This window comes from Symphalangus syndactylus, chromosome 1, assembly GCF_028878055.3.
Source record: "Symphalangus syndactylus isolate Jambi chromosome 1, NHGRI_mSymSyn1-v2.1_pri, whole genome shotgun sequence".
Lineage (NCBI taxonomy): Eukaryota > Metazoa > Chordata > Mammalia > Primates > Hylobatidae > Symphalangus > Symphalangus syndactylus.
Window position 1 is genome coordinate 153,549,882 of NC_072423.2, and position 24,911 is coordinate 153,574,792.

The window sequence follows — 24,911 nt, forward strand, 5'->3', positions numbered from 1 at the left end:
TCTCGATCTCCTGACCTCGTGATCCGCCCGCCTCGGCCTCCCAAAGTGCTGGGATTACAAGCGTGAGCCACCGCGCCCGGCCAAAAATTTCTTCCTTTCAGAGCCTCTTACAATAAAAGAGATTTTAAAAAGATTTCACTATAAAATCCACACCCCCTCGTGTGTGGGTCAGGAGGGCCAACAGACTTCACCGCCAATGCCCGCCACCCTACACAGCCCACAGCTGTCACACCAGAAGCACACCCCTCACCCCGAGTGGGAACAAATATGGAAAATCTGGGAAATGCTGAATAGACCAATTTTGGCACATACCCTTGTTTCCGCTTCGCCCCGGAGGGGAGATGAGGATGCGCTGGATGCTGAGTGGTTGGCTTGGTGCCAGGGCAACAAGCAGCTGTAGAGAAGGGGTCACCGCACGTGTCTGGGTGCAGCCCTGCAGTCGGGGGTGTGTGCAACTGCCCCACGCCGCACTGCCTCACTCCCAGGACCCACACACATAGGGAGAGGCAGATCCCCTGGGGATTCAACCTCCACATGGCTGCTGCCTGAGCTGGGCATCAGTGACGCTGCCACCCTTCGCAGCCACCTAGCGGCAGCCAGTGAGTAACATCTGGAGATGGAGCGGACGCTAGGTGAGGCTTTCCAGATGGGGGTGGGGAGGGATTCATGAAGAGGCACGATAGTTGGTATAAAATTGAAATGTAATTCTTTTTTTTTTTTTTTTTTGCAGAAGAAAATGTTTGTAACATATAAGACAGATTAAAAATGATAATAGCAAAAACATAAGACTTATTATGCACCAGATGCTTATAACATATATGACAGATTAAAAATGATAATAGCAAAAACATAAGACTTATTATGCACCAGATGCTTATAACATATATGACAGATTAAAAATGATAACAGCAAAACATAAGACATGAGACATTATGCATCAGGTGCTATTCAAGACATTTTACATATTAACCCACTTAATCCTCACAAAGAAGAATATTACCTAATGAAGTAGGTACTATTATTACCCTATTTTGCAGATAAGACAACTGAGACACAGAAAGGTCTCAGCAAGAAAAAAGACAAGGTAGAATTCGGATCCAGGCAGTATGGCTTTAGGGTCTGTGCTCTCAATTACCATATCAAAATGTGTCACTTAAAAAACTTTAAAATGTGAATGCTGTATGCAATGTTAACAATGATGTGGATGATAGCACAGAAGGCAGCTACTCTCACCTACTGCAGGTAAGAATGTAAATTGAACAATTTCTCAAGGTCAATTAGATACGACTTAATGAAAAGCCATAGAATTCTGCATGAACATTTGACCCAGAAATTCCACTTGTTTTTTATGGTATCAATTTAAAATGGATCTTTATTCATTGACACATGAATTTTGTATACCTTAAAAAAATTACACGAAGTTGGTGGCAATCAGAATCCGGCTGCCGGATTTTAGTTTTTGCTTATTTACAGCACTGCCAGCATGTACTAAAGTATTCAAAATATGACCAAATTTAAGCAACCTCAGATAATGTTTGCTGTTTCTCCCCTCCCTACCAAACCATTTTCTGTTCTTGGGTACACAGTTGGACTACATATCCCAGCCTTCTTGCAGTTAGATCACATGACTGAGTTCTAGTAATGAATACAATTTCTGGGACAAAGCTTTAAAGCAGGAGGTGTTCCACCTCCAAGCTCTCATTTTTCTTTCACTGACTGGAGGCAGATGATGAATTTGAAGCCCCTACAAAGAGAAGGCAAAATGAATTTGTGTCCCTGAGTTGCTAAGTGGAGAAGAAACGTCCACCAACCAGGAAACACCTGCCTCCAACTCTTAAGTGAGTAAGAAGTAAACTTCTCTTTTGTTTGAGCTATTACACATTTTCTGATCTATTTATCTACAGCTTAATTTATGTTTAAATATGTTTTCAACTGCCACTGCAATGACTTAGTCACATATTTAAACTTTGCAGCAGGTCTGTGAAATGTGCTTACCCTAAAACCCTAAAGTATAATAAAAAAAAAAAATAAATAAAAAAATAAAGCGGGTGACCATGCTGACCAGAAATGAAATGTAATTCTTTTAAAGACAGCATTGTAGAAATAAAGAGTAGGCAAAATCAGTGCTGAGAGCAGGCACATCTTCCATTCACAGCACGTCCCCGTCCCCGAGTGATCACCTGGGCAAAGCCAACCCCAACCTTTTCATGGATCTAGCTGCTGGCATGGCTATAGCTAGCTCAGACTCGAGACCTGCTGTCTCTGTTTTAGGGAATCTAGCTTTTTTTTTTTTTTTTTTTTTTTAGATATAACTTATATAGAATAAAATCTTGAGTGCACAACTTGGTAAATTTTTGTATCCGTGCGCACCTGTGCAATGACTACCCAGCTCAAGATATAGAGGACTTCCTGCCCTGCACGCAGCTCCCTCACGCCCCTCCTCATCCATATCTGTGCGCACCTGTGTAATGACCGCCCAGCTCAATACGGAAGGCTTCTCCCCCTGCAGGCAGCTCCCTCACGCCCCTCTTTGTCTGTATCTGTGCGCACCTGTGTAATGACCGCTCAGCTCAAGATACAGAAGACTTCCCACTCTGCACGCGGCTCCCTCACGCTCCTCCTCATCCATGTATGTGTGCACCTGTGTAATGACGGCCCAGCTCAAGATACAGGCTTCCCGCCCTGCAGGCGGCTTCCTCAGGCCCCTCTTCGTCAATATCCCCCTCTTCTCAACGCCAATCCTGACTCCGCTCTGTCACCCACCATGGGTTAATTTTGCTAAGTTTTGGATGTCATATAATTGGAACAATCAGTACATACTCCTTTTTGGTCTCTTTTATTATTTCTGTGATGGATCCATGCTGTTGTGCACGTTAAGTTTGATTTTTCCATCACTGTGCAGTGTTTCGCTGTATAACACAATTTACATACCCATGGTACTGCTGCACATTGACATTTGTGTCCTTTTATGGAAGTCAACACTTCAACACTTAACTGTACAAACCCATGTATCATTTTTCTTGTACTGTTATCTCTGAAATCTGTGGAGCGGGACTGACTTAAAGCTGCTTTGACTAAGTTCCAAGACTAACCTGCCTTCTAATGAAATCCACTCTTCAGAAAATACGTTGAGTGGACTTGGTGTTTATTCCGTGGTGCCCAGAACCAACTTTTGAGGAATAGATTGATTCATTAAGTACTGGTCAAACATAATTTCCCCCAGGTTATAATCAGAGGTCAACAAGGAGGTAGTGAAATACAACAGACAGCTAAAAAGCGATGAAACTTTATCAACAGCCAATGGAAAAGAGGGTGGGAATAAAAGGAAGGACCCAAGCACCTACATGCTGCTCACTCTGGTCTTTCAAACCTTCTCTTCCTACTTGATAGCACCTTCTTTTTTCCAGCATCATCAGAGAGAGATGCTTGTTATAAACAATAATTTTGCCAATAAGAGCTTGCTTCTGTGAGCACGAGGACTTTTCTTCCTTTTCTCACATCTTTCTAAATTGCATTAAGCTTCACCTTGTATGACTTATGGCCATCATTATAAAAATCCATCAGGTGTACTTTCTGTACCTTGGCTCATCAGCCTGCCTTGCAAGTTTGGCTGGTCTGATCTTTTCTCTTGAGCGCTTACTGGGACCACTGAAATGCAAGTCAGCTGCAATGAAAAACCCAGCATTTTCCTCTAGCTGGCCAGAGGAGAGCTAGCGACCAATGGGGATAATGATTAAGATGAGGATCCAAATCCTAATTCTGAGTTTAACACTGCCATTTTGGGAATTTTCCTAGGCTAGCACGGACTTGCCCGTGAAAGGCATCTAAAGTGGTAGGGGACCAACAGCTGGGAAGTCAGGCACGAGTGGAGTACTGTCAGGTCTACACACACCACCTGAAAATGCTGGGGTGCAGGAAAGGCATTTTGGACAAAGCCTTCAAGTAGGTTCTAACTTTGGCCTCCTAAAGTCAAAGTGTGCCTCAACCCACTCCAGGAGAGGGCCAAGAATCCAGTGGAACCAACTACTCATCATTTGAATCCCAAAGAGGAGCCAAAACTCCAATGTAGGTTCTTCCGCCAGGGGGGATTCAATAAAGACGCTAAACCACAAACTTTAAGCTGGCACTTGGACCACTACAATTTGAAACTAAATTTCTACAACTGAGGGAAGCTTTCAAGAATTCACTGCCACTGATAAAATTAAACTGGCCTGTAGGAGTCATAACCCAAACTAGAGAAGTAACCACAGTGAGTTTTGGTTAAAAAAAAAAAAAATGGGGGTAAGATGACTCACCGAAACAAACAAACCAACCTAACAATAGGAAAACCTCTGCCGCAGCTCCCTTCTTCCGGTGCTCCCCTGGCCCCACATTCCCACCAGCATGGGAGCTTTTGTTCCCACCGAGTGAGTCAGTGGAGATGGGAATCTCTAGTGACTTGTGTGAACCAGTGTTGCTGCAGCTCTGAGAAATGGCGCTGCTGTGCTGTGTGTCACACACCATCACTCAAAGGCACTCACTGTTTGATAGGAACATGTGCTCCTCTACTGATGAGGCAAGTGAGTCAGCCATTCTACGGTGGTCCAAAGTGCTGCTGTGGCTCTGCACCGCTTTGATAAATAGAGAAATATCTCTTGAAATAACTTTTTCCCCTTCCAGTTCTTGAGTAAAAATTCAAGCATGCAGAAGAAAACGTCAATTCTGAATGGCATGCTTTTTATAACTTATGGCAGTGGAGTGAAAGGGGAGAGGAATTTTCCACTAGCTTCCATTGCAAGAGACACACATGCAAGGCAAGAGGGTTAAAGAGAGGGGGCAGGCCTGCAGAACTGAAACTAATTATGGGAAAATGATTCAAGTCCCTGTACTTTTACCACAAGCATTTGGAGAATCACACTGAAAGTTTAATTCCCAAATTGCTGTGGCATGCAAGTAAATTTGGCTTTTCTGTATAATCTAATGTTATAAAACTAGTTCATCTTAGAGCAAGTGAGGATGGTGAGGAGGCAAACTATAAATTACAAGCAGAAATAGGCCACATGAGTTTTGTAAAACTGGCACCAATCTACACTTCCAAAAACGCATTAGCCCGAAGGCAACCACGGTACCCACGGAACATGTGCATGTTGCTCTGAGAATGCTTCTTCGGAGGTACACCGTGGTTATAAATGCTGTTCACCTGAAAGAAGACAGGGCCAACCAGCCAGCTTGCCAGGAACATGGCTGTTTTTCCTAGTGATTTCAGAAGTTAGGAAAACACGGAAGGGTACATCTTAATGAAGGTCTTGCACAATTAGTTCTTTTTGACTTCCTAGTTTTCTGATAAACATATCAAATCATAGAGATTACAATTAAAGGCAATACCTGGATTGGGGGACGGGGAGGAAGAGGGTAGGTTGAGTTTATATCCTACCAAGTGCAAGGTTCTAGGCTAGTTGTTCTCAAACTTTCTCAGCTCATGGCACCCTTAGTGATTCACTATTTTTTCTCTATTTATCTCTAGGCCAACAGTTGCTTGTATTAAGTGGTTAGCTCCAAATAATTTAAGTATTTATGTTCTGACAATTTAGTAGCTATTTGAAAATACCAATATACACATAAATTGAGTTTTAAAAAAAGATCCTTTATTTTCTTTCTTAAGTAACCCCAGTGACGTATGAATGGAATACATCTGCCAGTTAGGCATGCCTGGCTTCTCAAACTTTGGAATCAAATTGGACACTGCCACCTGCATTTTACGCTCTATGCTAATCTTCCTGTAGTACTTGCTTTTCACAAATAGCAACCACCAAAAACCTAGCTTTACAGAGGTACAAGCTGATACTGTTGAAACTGTGAACTCCTTTGAGCTATGAATTCTTCCAGTGGCTGACAGTCATTGAGCACTGCTGGGTTGCCTCGAATATTCAGACTGTCTCCCTTACTCCAATTTGTTTGCTGCAAGGACCCATGGTGCATTGGCACACAGTTTGGGAATTGTACTAACTCATTCCACTTAATTTTCACACTAGCATAGCGCAGTAGGTATTTATATACCTGTTTTACCAACCAGAAATGTGATGTTAGAAAGTATTGAGCCAGTAGTTCCTAAGGAACTGAACTGGGACTCACACCGGGTGTGTTTGATTCTCAAATCTGTATTGTATGAATCTACAATGGCTTCCAATGTCACAAATATCGCTTCTACCCCAACTCAATTCAATATGAATAAAGTTATTTTATTCAGTTTTTTATACTATGGCTCAAAAGTCAAGCAGAACTAAATTCAATCAATTTCACTTTTCTCAAGAGTAATCTTGTATTTATTCCAATGCGCAATGGGTAGAACTAATATTAATAGCACAAATCATTTTCTTCCTATACTTGAAGCCACTGAACTCCAACAAAATCCAATACATGACTCAGACATTTATTTATTTATTATTTATTTTTAGACTAATGGGAACCACATGAATTTTTTCTTGGTCTTCCAAGAGCAAATGCCTTTTATGCTTGATCCGGAAAGAATCGTGTTTTGGAATGTCAAATTACTAATATACCTTTTAACCCTCATCAGACGGCTGGAATGGTTTAATCCACAGTTCTCTAAGACAGTTACTTTAAAATTACTTTTCCAAAGTTCATTTCATTAGGCATTATTTAGGTACTCCCAGATGAAAACTGCAGAGACAAATAAAACCACCTATAGTACTAGGGTCATAGTGTCACAAAAAAACTTGTCAAACATTTCATTTTTAAATGTCTTTTAGTTTTTAAAAGAATTTTTGAGATATAAAACACAGGAAATGGATAAAGTACACTAACCTGAAATTTACAGCTTGATAACTTTCAAAAATATGAATTCACTCATGTAACTAGCACCAAGGTCAAGATCTAGGAAACATTTTCATCACTCCAGAAGGCTCTCTCGTGCCACTGCTCAGTTCACAGCCTCAAACTCCTCCCACCCGGAAGACATTATTCTGACTTCTATCACCTTTAGTAAGTTTGGTCCATTCTTGAGCTTCATGGAAATGGATCATCTAGTAAGCACTCCTAGGGTGTGGCTTCTGTGACCCAACCCGATGTCTGTGATGGCATTCATCTGACAGTGATCTATTACGTTATTTGTTAAAATGGAACTGCAGAGCATGAGCACATCATACCAGTCTCCACGGAGCAACATTTAAAAATCAAAATAATAATTCTATTGTGAGAACAAAACTAGTGAGGCTACTGACCAAAGAATCTGATGTTAGCAGGTTCAATCTGAAATCACATAATTGGCCTCAAAACATATTTCGAGTCTTCCTGATGTGGACAGTTCAGCAGATATTATAGATTCAAGTCAGGGGGTAAGGGAGGCTCTTTTGTGGCAAAGTGTAACACTAAATGCTGTATCTGTGTCTTTACCTTAATGAATTCCTTCTTAGAGTGCCATTTTCTGTAAAAATTACTTTAGAATGAGGAATCCTACAGAAATAAAAATGTGTGTTTGCACTTCATTTTATGGCCAAGTTGTGCATGTCGGTTCTTACTCAAGCCTCTCCCCCTCCGATACATGAACGACACACCCTGAAAAAAAATTTGACAAACTCTCTCTGACAATGACTTGGAAACGTCCCTAGAGCTAGTATTTTGTAAAAAACAGTTTGATGTAACATATATTTTGTAGTAAAATACTCTCTTATTTTGGGTTAGGAGGTCTTGGAAGACATAATTACAAGTTCAATGATTTGCCCAAAGTCATCATCACCATTTGCAGTTCACAGTCTCTCTTTCCAGCACAGTCAAACTATAATCATCACAGAACACAGTGCATGTGGTTTTAGAACATTTTTGCTGGACTGCTGGCCACAGACAGAAGTAGAACGTGTTTATGGGGTTTTCTATGGTCTTCCATAATAAACAGAGGTCCCAGCTTCACTATCAACATTTGAAATGGCAAACAGTAAATATGTTGATTCATACTTGTTACACTTCCTACCAAATTTCAGATCAAGAAATGAAGATAAAAGTTATATTTGGCAAACAAAAAGTTATACTATTCTCTGTCTTGCCACACCATCTGGGTATTCAATATTGTTTTGCTTTTGCTCCATTGCTTCTGATCTGAAAACATCCTACTGCTGATCAGATCTAAAACAAGGTTAAAATGCTTAAAATATATTACAACTTTAAAGATTAATGTGCAAAACATAGCCCCGTTAAATAATTTGTGTTTCTAATGTGAGTTATAAAAAGATTGCTCCCTTTCAGCTTCTGCAAAGCCCAGGCAGATGTACAATTCCTTAAAGTACATGCACACAGGGGGTTTAAATTATGTAAATAAATATGAAAATATGAAAAAACTTGCAGCTTTAAACATTTGGGAGAATGGGAACTGAACCAGAGCTCGAAGGGACAGATCATCTCATCCAATATAAGCGGTAGATTATCTTCCTAAATAGTTCAGGAAAGCATGAACTTCAGCGGTTATGAAATCATTTATTAAAAAAAGTTGCACCTACAGCTTTAACAACACAAATATCAAAGAGGAAAGAACACACTTCTTTTCTGAAAATCCCCTGGCCTTATACAACAGTGCTCTTCCCTATGGTTTGGGCGGGTTTATTCAACAGACGGGAGCTGGATGCTCCCCACCACCCACGTACATTGCCCGTCAGTGCATTTTGCTCACAGGAGTCTCAAGTTGCTGCAGAGCATGGAAATGTGTGTTTGCATCCATTCGCTCTAACCCAGGAAAGCACAGAGAGAGGGTGTCCAGGCAGGAGACTAGGAGCAGTTCGTTGGAGAGACATCACCCATACTGAGAAAATAACTGTACAAACACATTTGCGGACGGCGGGTCAGTAGTGCATCTTCATGTACAGAAGATGGCTTGTGTTCCCGCTGAGTCTTCGTGTAAATTAATCCTGTGTATTTTGAGCATCTTCCAATATTATCTCAAAAATTCTATCCATTGGAATTCTTTCAACTTTTTGGGTGCTAGCACAAAGAGGAGATAAAGAAGCAGAAAGTCTTGGCTGGGGGTGGGGTTGGGGGGGTTTCTGTCCAGAGGCAGTGGGACCCGGCAGGGCACGCACAGCCCTGCTGTGAGATTTCCCAAGCATTCCCATCCGCATTCCCAAGTCCGCTCCTCTCCCTTTTTAAAACAGAAACAACACACGCTTCCTGCCAGCCTTATAAAGGACAGCAAAAACTAGTTTGCCTTGAAAATGTTTTCTAGAAAATTATCTAAATTTAGAAAATCATCTAAGTTTCACTAGCCTTTTCCCTTTTCTAGCCATTTAGAATAGTCATTGTGACCAAGTAAATTCAGTTTATTGGAAACAGCCTACTTCAGAGATAACCACGCTACCTCCTCCACAGAGCTCCACCCAGTATTTTAGCAAACCCGTGTAACACAGAAAGAGACAGCAAAAACAGGGCAGAGAGGAGACGTAAAAGGCCATTAGTATCTGTATACTTCATTGCAAAAATGAAAAAGTAAGAATGTTAATGCTCCTCAGACAGCACTTTTTTTTTTTTTTAAGATAAGAATAGGCATTATCAGTACAGCGATGAGAGTGCTGGGTGGGGCGCTGGGAGACCAGGGTTTTAGTTAGTACTCTGCTACCAGCTAGCACTGTGACCCAGGTGCTAGCATCCTTCTTACAGTGATAGTCCAACAATATTACAGGGTCTAAAGCCTCCCACCATTGCCCACCAAGCTTTGGAATGTCTATTTCTTAGAGAACTGAAACACACACACACACACACACACACACACACCCCTACCTCACATGTGTAGGCAAATGTATGCATATATGTCTCTAGACAGATATACATAAGACTCTATTTGGCATAGAAAAACACTGAGACATTTTGTTACATTATTATTATTTTTTCTTTCAGTGTGCTTTAAATTCAGAAAGGCAAGAACGCTCTAGTTTCATTAAAAAAGGAAGTTCCTAGTATATTGTAGGGGCCACTATGCCCGGCCCTACATTCAGTACAGTTTTAAAAAGAAAACAGGTTTATATTTTCTTCTACCTCTGTAGGGAAAACATCACTAGTATCTTCTAAGCTGAGAATTTAACAAAATATCCCAAAAACCAGACAATGGCAGAAGCCTGCAGAATAACTCAGAGGCCACCAAGGACCTGCTGAGCGTCTCCACAGTTGCTCTGCTGCTGCAACCTCACCTCACTCCCGCATGACAACCCTGGCTTTGGTTTCCTGTCTCCAGGCCTGCCCTGCCCCAATCTACTAGAAATATTGTCTTTCTCAGAGCATTGCTTTTCCTATCCTCTCCTCTCCAGCGTTGCTGACTGGGGGCTATAAATACAAGCTCCCCTTCCACGTGGCCTCGAGTTACCCACTAGCCTGTCTTTAGCCACTGCCCACAGCCTGGGGCCCATGAGCCTTGGGGTGGGCACTGACTTTCTGTGACCCTCACTTTTCTCCTTCATTAAAGGGGCCTCAAAGCATCCCCTGCTGTGCCAGGGAAACCCTCTGGTGCTACTCAGAAGTAACCCTCTTGTGCTGCTCGGAATTAACCCTCTGGGCCCAACCTGCTCTTCAGGACACCTCAGAGACACGCCTTGCCTCAGGCCTTCCCACAAACCCCCAGGCCATGCCCAGGGACCTTGGCTCCAAGCTGCCTCGGGACACCCATGGGAGCCTCCTTGCCACTCTCGCAAAACCTGGGACATGAATGCCCACTGGGATCCACCTGCCCCCTGGGGATAGCAGTCCCCATTCTCGCCTCAGGTGGATGTTCTGATACACTGTCCCAGGGCTCCTTGGGAGATCCTGTGGGGCTTCTTACCAGCCAGCGCGGCAGTGGCCGCCTGAGTCCACGTGTGCGAACCACCCTGCTGCGCCCCTGCCTCCCGCGCCTGTCCTGCATGGCTGCGCTCTGGGACCACTGCCTAAATAAACTTCCTGCATGCCTGCCTTTGTCTCAGGCTCTGCTTCTGGGGAAACCCAAGCTAAGGCAGTGTGAGAATCTGGTGAGAGCGAGGTACACACACATACACACAGAGAAGCATTTTGTCCTTGTAAGCTGCTGTAACTATTCTTGCTGTGTATATATCTACATATGCAGACGTGGCCTGACAAGGCCTGACAAGGTCTGTTGCACTGTATTTGCTCCTCGGCTTCCAGGAATCTGTGCAAGTGTCAGGTATGCATAACGTGCCATGAGGCTGCACGCTCACAGACATCTGGGTAAATATATATGTGCCCTACGAGACCTCTAAAAAACACTCGTGTAAAATGTGACACCTTTTGCATATGAAATGCCCAAAGAAATTTACATGACGTTACTACAGCAGTCTCATTAAACTTACATATATTTAAAATGCCTGCTATTGATGAGAAATAGCCACTTTATCAGTAGAAAATAACTGGAACATTTTGAAGGGAAAAGGACATTTCCTTCTCAAATTCGGGAGCAGTGGTAAGGGAAACACACAAAGAGATAAAGTGATATGAATATATATGGAAAAACATATATTCAAATATATGTGAAAAAAATTAATGCAAAGAATATGCAGCTGCACTCACAGAAGAGCAAAGCAGATAGGATTTGCCAGAGCACAGATATACTGGTACACTCAAATTATTGGAGGTTGTATCTGTCCACAGGAGGAGAGGCATGGACTATTAATGTTAGAATGCCACCAGCTAAGGCCCACAAACTTATTTCCTACTACATCTTGGAGTTTATAGCGGCCAAAAGTGAACTTTCAGTCTCTTATACTAGCGAAAGTAGGAAAGGGGTTGGTTATCTAGATACAGTGTCAGAAAGTCACTCATAAATTATTAAAAGGCCGGGCACGGTGGCTCACACCTGTAATCTGACCACTTTGGGAGGCCAAGGCAGGCAGATCGCCCGAGGTCAGGAGTTTCAGACCAGCCTGGCCAACATGGCGAAGCCCATCTCTATTAAAAATACAAAAACTAGCCAGGCATGGTGGTGTGCACCTGTAACCCCAGCTTCTTGGGATGCTGAGGCAAGAGAATCGTTTGAACCAGGGAGGCAGAGGTTGTAGTGAGCGAAGATCGCGTCGCTGCACTCCAGCCTGAGCAACAGGGCGAGACTTCGTCTCAAAAAAAGACAACAAAAAACTATGAATAGAAAAAAGCAAAAAGGCTAGATCAGAACAGATCCATTTCAGGAAGTGCTTAAAAGACCCTATGTGGGCAGGCATCCACATGGTCAGGGCAGGTGAAGGCAAGTGTGCTCCCTAAGAGAAGTCACAAGACCCACCAGGAAATGGGCACCAGAGGCCAGGCTTCCCTCCCTCGGCCTTTAGCTTTTGCCTCAATTTCTAGGGCCTTACGCTGAACATGAAGAAAAGGCCAAGACTATAAAAACAGTCAACAGAGGGCAAGTAGCTTTGGCATGGGCTTTTCTAGGTTCTAGAAATTCAAGTCTGGCATCAATATATGGAGAAAACTTGCTTCCCACGTCACAGGGCATGTGAACATCACCTCTCACTGTGGGTACTGCGCCTACCCCCCAGGCTCTGCGGAGGGTTTAGGAGGACAAAGCGCCGGGCAAAACCCGCATCTCCCAGCCCTTCCCTCTTTAGGCTCAGCCTCTGCCATGAAGTACTGCTGAGTACACAGCTGCTTAGGCAGCAAAATCTCCAGAATAAAAACACACACACACAAGCCCAACTCTAAAAGGAGGGGGAGGAGAGCCCAGTTTTGTCACTTTTCTGTCTGGAGACCTCAAATGATGTTTCAGAGTTTCCTCATGACAGGGAACCAAGAACATTAGGTCAAAAGCCTCCCAAACAGAATATCCCTGGATTTAATAATCTTACACTCAAGTTTTCAAACTAATTGTAAGAGAGGATGTTTTGCTTGTTGTTACTAGGGTGTATATGTAGAATGGTTGCAGAGTTTCAGGATTCTATTCACTCTTCACCAAGAAAGCAAGAACATTAACCTATTGTCTGTGGAGATTTAAAACGAAGCGACATAAATACAAAATGGTTTTGGTATCAAAATGAAACACAAAACGAGTATCTTTGCTGAGGGCATGCAATGGGGGATGGTGGGACCTGAGGAGCAAGAGAAGACTCAAGGAGGAGATACAAAGGCGGCCGTGGTATGAGGCCGCTGGACAGCTGGGACAGCCAAGGACAGTGCGTGCCCAAGTCTGAGGCCCACAAGATCGGGGCGCCAGTCAGGAATCGGCATATGTCTTAAGATAGAAGGAATCTGGACATTATCCTCAGGCAAACTTGCAAGGGAAGAAAGTGAGCTGCAGTCACCAGCTTTGCATGTGGCTTCTTGACTCTGACAGTGGGATGAAAGGAGACCAGCTGGGGGATGTGTGGCCAGCGAGACAGAGAGAGGACAGTGGACCCTGGGCGGGAAGACGGGATCATGGGGGGTAGAAAACGTGTACGTGTGTGTGTAAGACAGACGATTGCAATATCTTATTTCTAAACAGAAGTGGGCAACAGTAAAATGTTTCCAAGGAAATCTCAAATTATTTGTGAATTTACTAGAAAAATTCAAGGGTTTACCAGAAAAATGGAAGGGCTGGGTGGGAAGATAGATGGATCATTGGGATAGAAAAACGTGTATGTGTGTGTGAGAGATGGTTGCAAAATCCTACTTCTAAATTGAAATGGGCAACAGTAAAATGTTTCCAAGGAAATCTCAAATTATTTGTTAATTTACTAGAAAATTCAAGGTCCTTAGACCCTCTAATGAATTAGTTTTTGTCCACCTTAGGTCACTCAGATGGACAAAAACTAATTAATAAAAAGGTCTAAGGACATTGAATTTTATTTAAATAGAAAAGATCTCTCAACCAGCATCTACAGTTGGTGAGAAATCAACATCAGAATCTCCAAGTTGGGGATAGTTTTCATGTATTATCTATGTTTTCCTTTACTGAGCCAATTTCAAGATTACTTTTCTTTTGGTATAAAAAATAATGATGACAATCTTGGTGAGAAGGAAGAGAGCCAGATAAACTTTTAAATGTGTAATCAATCTGCCATAGTTGCCTCACAAATGGACCTATTTTTCCTGTCAAATTTGATCATTCAAAACGTTGTGGGAGTAATAAAAAACTTCAGAACACATTTTGTACTAAAATATACATATATATATATTAGTGTAAACATATATATATATATATTGCGTTAAAATATTTCATTCTGGTTGCTTGAGCTTCGATGTGTTGCCAAGTTTTAAAGACTATGGGTAGGGTGCAACTCTTTCAGCAAATCAAATAACACTGAGCAGCAAACCATGCAGCTAGAAGGATCGCTGTGGCTCTCAACGTTAAACTCGCATAACTCACTTGAGTTCTGAGAAAGGAAGAACAGTCCAAGGCCCCACACTTTGCCGCGTGTGTCAACCATCAAGAAGAGGACAAAATGAACACACACTGTCCTCGCACATATGTACAGCGGGACCTATTCAGACACGTGTGCCCACAGATCACGCTCATGGCATAATCCTCTTCAGATATGAAGGCGATGGCAAACATTCCTGCAAAACATGAATATGTTTCACATGCTACGCATGTGAAATTGGAAAGAGCCGGGTCCCCTCCCACGGGAGGTTCAAGTATCTTGGAACTGTTTTGATGAGAGCAGTTCGGGGCAGATGACAGGGATGGGAAACATTCTCCATACACAAGTGGAGTTTGGTGCTGCCAGTGGAGGATGGCTTATTTACTGGGTTGGTTTTTTTTTTTCTGGTACTAAGACTTCCTTATACTTAGAACGGAATTTCATATTTCTGGGCAGGTTTCTATATTTCTGGGTTTAAGTCACAGCCAGCAAAAATAAGAGAGACACTAAACAGAAAGACATTCTAGGACAATAAACTAGGAAACAACTAATTCATCAAGGTCAAGAGACAGGGAAATTTCAAGGTCTATCTATCCACGTGGATGAGCCAGATGGCTTTGTTTCTAGGTTTGTTCTCATTATCCTTAATATGTGGTGATTTATGGAAAGGCTACATTAAATGGGAGATCTTTATTTGGAAATGTTCATTTTTATGCTATATGATGGACATCCATAGTCTTTCTGTATCTCTAGAAATTACTACTAATCTTTGGAAGAAAACACAGATTCTTTTGTCAGGATGCTCCCAGAACATAGAATTGGCATTGGTCATCCTTAATTCTGGGCTTTTCTGCTGGTAAAAATGGCCCTCCACCGAGGGGTGGGTGGTCTGTCTGTTTTCTTAAGGCACTGTGAAGCCTGGAAGGCATACTCAAGCCAATTTTGAGATATATCACTTTTGGCTCTTAAAAGGCTGGAAAAGTATGAAGCGGCCTCTGGGTTGAACTAACATTTTGCTGAGGGTCATTCCAGTGCTCAGCACTGCATCCACCTGTGCTGATGTGAAGCGCCTGGAATTAGGAGACAGCGATTCCCAAATAGCACAGACAGTGCCGGCAACCAAGAAACACTAACTACCATTACTGTGGCTGTTCCTGTTGCTAGTGTTTCTGGGGCTAAATATACAGTATTCTTCCTTGTTTTTAAAGAGTACCTGACTGTCGCATCATATATTTCTCTTAAAACCTTAATTTAATGACTTCAAGAGTAGGAACATAAGTGTTTTTATTTTTAATTTTAATTTTTTTTTTTGAGACAAAGTCTCCCTCTGTCGCCTAAGCTGCAGTGCACTGGCACGATCATGGCTCACTGCAACCTTGATCTTCTGGGCTCAGGCAGTCCTCCCACCTCAGCATCCCCAGTACCTGAGACTACAGGTATGTGCCACCACGCCAAGCTAATTTTTTTTTTTTGTATTTTTTGTAGAGATGGGTTTCACCATGTTACTCAGTCTGGTCTCAAACTCCTGAGAGCAAGCAATCCTCCTGCCTGGCCTCCCAAAGTGCTGGGATTACAGGCATGAGCCATCACGACTGGCTTAAATATCTTTTGAAATCAACACAAAATATCTACTACTGGACATTTTTGTTTCTGTTCCATTCTTTTCTCCCAAAGATTTCAACTAATTGCAGTCAATATCATACAGAATTTTCTTTTATTTCAATGATACATGCTTCAAGAGCTGTATATATTTATAGACACTATATACACATACGCTATATATATATATCTGTATATACACACATCATGTGTATTCGTAATTTGCTTTTATGTAAGATTAACAGACACGGACACATAGTATCTCACCCACCATGTACCTATACTTTGTCATCCCGAACAGCTAAAAAGTAGCAATTTTAAAAGGATCTTGCATTCTATTGTTTTTATGTTTAGAAAACAATATGGCAGGTTAAGAAATTTTATTTTTTAAAATTGGGCCTGTATGTCTTTCAAAGTTCCTAAGTTTAATTTGAAATTGGAATTTGACTTTAATTTTTCAATTATAAACAATCCTCTCATATCTCTGGAAAGTTGCAACCACATCTGACTCAGTAGCTCTAGAAATGGGGGAAGGCAGTATTAGAGGATTCATTTTCCCTCTCTGGTTGTATGATTCAGAGTGACAAAAGACAATAATTTTTATTTAGCTCTTAAGTACTGAAATCAAGAAGGAGGTTAAGATTTTTTATTTATACCACTTTGTAAATTATTATTTCTGAGTATGGGCCTAAACTAAACTCCAGCTGGAGTCTATCTCTATAGTTCCAAGCCTCCCGGAATGAAACTTTTTAAATATTATCTTGGCTGGGGCGGTGTGAGGAGTAACTAAGACAGTGCCTCTGGGTGACACACAGCTTTAACCACAACCTCAAAAATTCCATTACTCCCATGGCGATGAGCGGAGGGGAGAATTACGAACTGCTATTTATGGCTTCTTTTAAATAGTTTATTTCAATCACAAAACTTACAGTTTTATAAAGGCAGGGGAGGAAAGAGAAAGACTGAATTAAGAAAGATCACACACACTAAAAAGCCTGAGCTAACTCTGAGAAAGGGTTAATAAGATTTCAGATTCTTCACATTTTATGAAGCCTATAATAGAGATGGTTGCTGGCCTGCCGGGTATTAGTGACTGATTTTTTATTTTTTAAATTTTTTTAAATTTTTTAATTTTTTTAAATAGTGGTCTACTCTGTTTTGATTCATATGGAAAAGTAAAGGCTTCAGCCGATGTGGTGGCTCACGCTCGTAGTCCCAGCACTTTGGGAGGCTGAGGCAGATGGATGGCTTCAGTAACATTTCAACAAAATGATTTTACACATGCTTGGAGCTCTAGTACAACTGTCCCTTGATATCTGTGGGGGACTGATTCCAAGATCCCCGAGAATACCAAAATCCATGATGCTCAACACTCTTCCGTAAAACAGGGTAGCATCTGCATATAACCTATGCACATCCTCTCATATACTCTAAATCATCTCGAGGTTACTTAGAATACCTAACACAATGTCAGTGCCATGCAAATAGTTGCTATACTGTATTGTTTTGCAACTTTTGTTTTTTATTGTTGTATTGTTATTATTATTATTTTTTAGTATTTTGATGGTGTGGTTGAATCCGTAGATGTGGAGGCCGCAGATAGAGGGCTGACTGTGCCTCTCATGCATCCTGCTCATCTGACCCATCCAATATCCATGGGAGAACAACTGCCAGGGAGGGAGCCTTAGTGACCAGGCTGAGGGGCATGTAGGAAGCTGCGAGCTCAGAGAAGTGAGGCAGAGTCGATGGCAGGGGGCATCGGAAACAGTAAACTTATAGTTCCAGCCTAATATTAAAACCACCTGATTCCAGTCACAAGACACAATCTATGAAATGCATCAACAAAGAAGCTCTAAGAGAGAAACTCTACCCTTCCCACCCTATTTTCCTACTCTTAAAGACAGAAAGCACAGAATTATTTAGTGGTTAACATTTTGGGGGAAACCATGTCTAATGACTGACTCCATGAATGGTTTCTCTATAAAGAATTCTAAGTTTTTAAAGGAAGGCACCAGAATCAGTTGTATAATCATCTTTCAATTATTCAATGTAATAAAAAATGTTTGTTACACCATGTGAAAAGGAAGAAAACATGGTTTCTGCACTCACAACCTGATACTTTGGACCAGTGAATGGAATAATGGTTCCTAACATTAGATTATTAAAAAAAAAAAAGAAGAAGAAGAAGCAAGGAAATTAAATGTTAAGTATCTGGAATTACGCATACACAATGACTTTAAAAGCACTCCTATGACCAACTAGAAATCCTATTTTACATATGAGGAAACTAGGGTCCCAAAAGGTTAAGCAACTTTCTTAGAACCAAGGCTATAAAGCAGAGGGCAGGCTTCCCTGGCTCCAAGCCCAAAGGCTCTTCCCACATACTGAGTTGTCTTGCAGTTATACATAATCATATAATTTTACTGCCATAGACAGGGAGAGCTATACCAACGGCAGTGAAATGAGCTTCTTCCTTCTCTTGTGTTCCAGTTAATGCTAAAATTAGTTGGCATGATCATTATCTTTAGTAACTGAGGGAGAGAAGAACCAGCCCATTGCACGTTAGGTGATAAACAGACCAAGGTGGGATTAAAAGTTTGCTTGATACATGAAATGACAAAATTGTGAAAAACGCATACATGTTAGGAAAAATTTAATAGTTTGAATGAACTCAATACGGAGGAAGGTGGGGAAGACCCCACAGAATGTGGAACTGAGTGGTGATTCTGTGGGTTAAGAGGAAAATCAAAAGGGTGCTCCTCTACTTATACACTGTCTTAGAGGGTCTTCTCAAGTCTATGTGGACAAACCAAAGTCTAGAATGTGAGAGAAACAGTGATGCTTCTTTGTATCAAATTATCATTTCCTGCACTGCATGGTCAGAGTTGCAGCTGGGAAGTACAGACACACCCCACAGCGGCAGCACCCAGCAGTCCCTGTGGCTGCCCTCGCCACCCTCTGTGGCCCACCACGACGTGGACTTCCAGAGGAACACAGAAGAAACAGTAGCTTGTCTCGCTCCTTTACATGATGTGACTAAGTTGCCAGATTTTGCATAAAAATAAAATCGGCCGGGCGCGGTGGCTCACGCTTGTAATCCCAGCACTTTGGGAGGCCGAGGCTGGCGGATCACGAGGTCAGGAGATCGAGACCACAGTGAAACCCCGTCTCCACTAAAAAAATACAAAAAATTAGCCGGGCGTGGTGGCGGGCGCCTGTAGTCCCAGCTACTCGGAGAGGCTGAGGCAGGAGAATGGCGTGAACCCGGGAGGCGGAGCTTGCAGTGAGCCGAGATTGCGCCACTGCACTCCAGCCTGGGCGACAGAGCAAGACTCCATCTCAAAAAAAATAAAAAAATAAAAAAAATAAAATCACACTGTATTTTCCTGCTAATGATAAAAAAAAAATAGCAAGATTCCAAAACGAAGGCAAGGTACAAGTCTTTTAATAGATTTTTTTTTTTTTTAAAGATAGGGAGGAGATGACAAACATTTAGGAATCAGGTTTCCGGTCATTTGACTAATGACTGCCTTCTAACACTGTTCTTTTCTAGCTTGAGAATTATATCCAGGACAACATGAAAAAAGAAATGGTGGAGATACAGCAGAATGCAGTACAGAACCAGACGGCTGTGATGATAGAAATAGGGACAAACCTGTTGAACCAAACAGCGGAGCAAACGCGGAAGTTAACTGATGTGGAAGCCCAAGTAAGTAATGCCACATAAAGCACACAGTGTCCCCGCAGCTAGAGACTAGCATTCAGTCACGTCAGGAGCTTCCTCAATGAAGGCACGGGAAACTAAAGAAAGCACCACCACAGGAGAAAAGGAATGAATTGATAAGCAATTAAGGATGTACGGCTGGTTATGAATTTAAAATCAGTAAATCTGTTTTTGTTTTTAATACTGAGGTTAAATTTCATGTGTTCTATCTACTGAAGACATCTGAGTCATTTTCATGCCATGCATCCCTGACCACTGCAAGATGAATACCCCCCTCTGTCTCTCTGGTGCTTTCCGGACTCTGGGGATCATGTTCCATTTCTAAGCCCTAAAGTCTTTGAACATTTGAGAAACGAAAAGCACTGAAGCAGACAGCTAGAAGCTCTGGCCTTAAATCTAACTCTTGAGTTAAGACAAAACCTGAATCTCAACCGCTAACACAGCCTGCGGAATGAGTTTATGGAGAAGGAGACAAGCGGGACAGTGAGAAGCGTCTGGCCACAGAAAAGATGGTGCATGCCCGAGCAAGAGCCCTGCGCGCTGCCATGGTTCCAGGTCCACCACTAACCAAATAAATGAATCAGAATGAGGCACTCACCTTTTCTGGGCCTCAAATAATATAAAGGGTTGGGCCAAACAAGTGATTGCTAAGTTCCCTTTCCACTGTGAGATTCTATGAGCTAGTGATTAATAGTAACAGAAAGAAGACTATGAAATAGTAAACTAGTGGCCAGGCACAGTAGCTCACGCCTGCAATCCCAGCACTTTGGGAGGCCGAGATGGGTGGATCACCTGAGGTACGGAGTTCAAGATCAGCCTGGCCAACATGGCGAAAACCCGTCTCTACTAAAAAATACAAAAAAATTAGCCAGGCGTGGTGGCAGGCATCTCCAATCCCAGCTACTTGAGAGGCTAAGGCAGAAGAATTGCTTCAACCCAGAAGGCAAAGGCTGCAGTGAGTTGAGATCGTGCCACTGCACTCCAGCCTGGGCAACAGAGTGAGACTTCAACTCAAAAAAAAGCAAAGAAAAGAAAAGAGAAGAGAAGAAAAGAAAAAAGAAAAGAAAAGAAAGGAAGGAAAGAAACTAGTAAAATAACAGCAAAATATGAAAATTTCAAAAGAAGAAAATTCACCCAGAGTCATGCTCCAGCGAACGGCCTGGGTGGGAAAGGGAAAAGCTGCTATTAGCAGTACAAATGCAGACGCTCCAAGCTCAAGCCGGTGGTCGTGAGTCTCAGCGGCCAAGCCCGCTTTCTGACTCCTCATCCTGGCTTCTTTACATGCTTTTGAAGTCAGTGCCTTCCTACTCTGGGCTATAAGGAATGCTTTTAAAAACAGAGCAAATTTAAGCGAAACAATCCCCACTCCATATTATTCCTAAATGCTACTTCAGCTAAAAGGATCAAGAAATGCTAGACGTCAGCCAGGACAGGACATGAGACGGGAGATGCCATAAGCCCTGCCACTCTCGTAAGACTCATTCTAGAAGGACACAGCTGTTCTTTCATTGTCTTCCCACAAATGGTTGGATGAGGTAAGAGAAAACAGTAGCCAAATGATAGACAAACAAAATACTTTCAGATAAGAGAACAGAATAACAAATTACTTGATTACCAGGTCTTTCCACAATATCAGAACAGTTCAGGAAAAACATACATAAATATTTTACATAATGGAACATAAGGTACTAAAAATTTAAATCCTAGGAAGTCAAAAAAACAAAAGATTTAAAAGTCAATATATCAACACATATCTACAGTCAATTATTATTAGGTTGGACCAAAAGTAACTGCAGGTTTTGCCATTACTGTTTTTTTTTTTGAGACGGAGTCTCACTGTGTTGCCCAGGTTGGAGTGCAATGGTGTGATCTCGACTCACTGCAACCTCCATCTCCTGGGTTCAAGCGATTCTCGTGCCTCAGCCTCCCGCGTAGCTGGGATTACAGGCGCAGGCTACCACACCTGGCTAATTTTCTGTATTTTTAGTAGAGACAGGGTTTCACCATGTTGGCCAGGCTGGTCTTGAACTCCTGACCTCAGGTGATCCACCTGCCTTGGCCTCCCAAACTGCTGGGATTACAGGCGTGAGCCACCGTGCCTGGTCACCATTACTTTCAATGGCAAAACTGCACCAATCTATTAAAATAAATTAGTAATGATTAAATCACATGCCCCACCTTTTGATAGTAAGACTGATGGGTAATTTAATAGCTCATCCAAAAAATGTCCCATAAGCATTTTTAAAATATAACATTTCTTATATTTTAAAACAATACATCCAAGCATGGGAGCTTGGCAAAAAATTAAACAAATAAAAAATAATAATAGTAATGAAAAAGTGTTAGGACAGAGCAGCAATGCAAACCTTGCTACATCCTATACAGGTCAGAGACTTCATAGCATTTAATGTACTTGTGTTGGGTCATATGGTTTAAAAAAAAAAACGCCTATTGTGAAACTAGATATCATGTTATCCAGGATAACAGGAAAATAAGAAAACAGACGGAAAGTAAACAGTTTTTCCATGTAAAACCCAACTGAACACATGAAAATGGCTGAGCCAGCTGGGCACACTTGCTCAGATCTATAATCCTAGCACTTTGAGAGGCCAAGGTGGGTGGATCGCATGAGCTCAGGAGTTCAAGACCAGCTTGAGCAACACGGTGAAACCTCATCTCTACTAAAAAAAAAAAAAAATTAGCCGGGCATGCTTGTGTACACTTGTAGACCCAGTTACTTGGGAGGCTTGGTGAGGCACAAGAAATGCTTGAGCCTGGGAGGCAGAGTCTGTAGTGAATGGATATGGTACCACCACACTCCAGCCCGGGCAACAGAGTGAGACCCTGTCTCAAAAAAAAAGAAAAATGGCTGAGTTTAAGGAAGGCCACAAAGAGACTGAATTATGTACCCACTCTGTTTGAAGGCATTTGCTGAGCAGTTACTGATTTTGTGAAATAGACTTAAATTCAAATATGAAAATTTCTGATTAGAAGCAAGATTCTCCAAGCCCGTCAGAATGAGAGACGATCAAATTGAGCAACGATGGTTGGCTGGAGGTTTCGTATCTTAAAGGGAATGACAGATCATTACCTGGACTGGGTAATTTACAGTCCCCTGCAGATGGAGGCCTTCAGGCTGGTCCAGCGGTTTGATGCTCTCCAGAAAAGTGATGTGAAAAACGGTTACAATTACTATTGGGCCAATCACGACTTATATGCTATCCTTCCCTGCCTCCCCACCAAATTTTACTCATTTTATAACCCTTATCAATTAAATAGGAAACACTGTTTTCCAGTTCCTTTTAGAAATAACCAACATAGGGCCGGGCGTGGTGGCTCACGCTTGTAATCCCAGCACTTTGGGAGGCCGAGGCGGGCGGATCACGAGGTCAGGAGATCGAGACCACAGTGAAACCCCGTCTCTACTAAAAAAAGACAAAAAATTAGCCGGGCGTGGTGGCGGGCGCCTGTAGTCCCAGCTACTCGGAGAGGCTGAGGCAGGAGAATGGCGCGAACCCGGGAGGCGGAGCTTGCAGTGAGCCGAGATTGCGCCACTACACTCCAGCCTGGGCGACAGGGCGAGACTCCGTCTCAAAAAAAAAAAAAAAGAAATAACCAACATAGAATGTTTGGACTCAAAGAAGATGTAGGCCAAATCTGTATTCCACGTGTCAATACTAAAACGCAAACAAAACCTTATGTTGGCCAAGGACTATGTTCTCACAGAAGACTTTTTGTGATAAGAACTAAACCAGCTCTAAGGATAAGACCATCCCTCAAACCCACGCTGTGGGCCAGCCAAGGCTCCTGCAAATGACATAAAGACACCAGCAAACAATGATTCTTCCAAGGTCCCCGGTTCCTTGGCAACAATGCTGACTGACATTTGCATGTGATATCACATCCTGAATAAGCATGACATGGAGGAAGTGAGTAATCGATTCTTCCTGCTGAAGGGCAGCCAGGCGCTAGAGAATCCACAGGAGAACGGCACTGCTCATGCCACACAGTAGGTCACAAAGGCCCGCACAGCAAGGCTGAGACTCCGCTTCACACTCACGTTATATGGCTTTGATTGGTTCAAACAGGTTTTAAAACAGGAAGGAGAAATGGCAAGAAGAAAAAAAAGTCTAAACAAGTGGTGACAAATGAGGAAATGCCAGGCTAAAAATTATCTATATTTTTATATAATGGAAGCATGTGACTTCCGATCTCTGTCTAATGACGAATAAATATGAGAATAGCATTTTGTTTTCAGCAAAGGGAAAATACTTTTGACATATGAAATATGACCATTTTATACTCCTACTTATCTCATTGTATGAAATAAAATATGGTAGACTAGAAAAATAACATTTATTATTTGACATAAACCCCATTGTCAAGAACTACTAACCACTTTCCAAAATAGAGGCATAACAGCCAGGTGCAGTGGCTAATGCCTGTAATCCCAGCACTTTGGGAGGCCGAGGCAGGTCAATCACTTGAGGTCAGGAGTTGCAGACCAGCCTGGCTAACATGGTGAAACCCCATCTGTACCAAAAATATAAAAAATTAGCTGGCTATGGTGGTACGCACCTGTAATCCCAGCTACTGGGGAGACTGAGGCAGGAGAATTGCTTCAACCCGGGCAGCGGAGGTTGCAGTGAGCCGAGATCATGCCACTGCACTCCACCCTGGGCAATGGAGCGAGACTTCATTTCAAAAAAAAAAAAAAAAAAAAAATAGAGACGAGGGAAAAAGAGTAAAAAGGTTTAACACACTCAGATGTGATCTAAGACACTGAGCCTTTTCTGAAAATGAAAAATATGCCAAAATAAGATACTTGGGTTAATACATAAAATAATGTTTTGGTTATGTTTTCCTGTAGCTTGGGTACTTTAATGAAAAGAAAGTTGGAAAGTTAAACTAATTAAAAAATAATTAACGGGAACTTCATTTTGTTACATTTAGGTATTAAATCAGACCACGAGACTTGAACTTCAGCTCTTGGAACACTCTCTCTCAACAAACAAATTGGAAAAACAGATTTTGGACCAGACCAGTGAAATAAACAAATTGCAAGATAAGAACAGGTAATAACAGTACTAAAACATTTATAATTCAGAATTGCACAGTTTCCAGATAGGAAAGTCGGTCTCAAATGATGAATTATCAGAATGGTGAGTTTCTTCATGTCTAGTGTAAGGGTCAGAAACCTCATGAGGGAGGAGAAGGGAGAGGGCTTGGAGAAAATTCCTGCACAGGCACAGATCTCCTAACACAGTCCTAGATTTTACCTTTCATTCCCTGGC

The 24,911-nt window shown here is 42.1% G+C and overlaps 2 protein-coding genes across 15 annotated transcripts in view; one reads left to right on the forward strand and one right to left on the reverse strand.

Annotated features, from left to right (window-relative positions):
• Window positions 1–24,911, reverse strand: part of MCPH1 (microcephalin 1) — a 243,065-nt gene that overhangs the window by 95,406 nt on the left and 122,748 nt on the right. The window lies entirely within an intron of this gene.
• Window positions 1–24,911, forward strand: part of ANGPT2 (angiopoietin 2) — a 61,935-nt gene that overhangs the window by 13,049 nt on the left and 23,975 nt on the right. For 2 of the 4 annotated variants that reach the window (XM_055289137.2, XM_055289143.2), the window contains exons 2-3: window positions 19,447–19,602; window positions 24,571–24,692. In XM_055289137.2, the coding sequence (XP_055145112.1) occupies window positions 19,447–19,602; window positions 24,571–24,692 (278 nt within the window). The remainder of the gene's footprint in view (window positions 1–19,446; window positions 19,603–24,570; window positions 24,693–24,911) is intronic. The other 2 variants (XM_055289150.2, XM_055289158.2) reach the window with 1 other exon arrangement.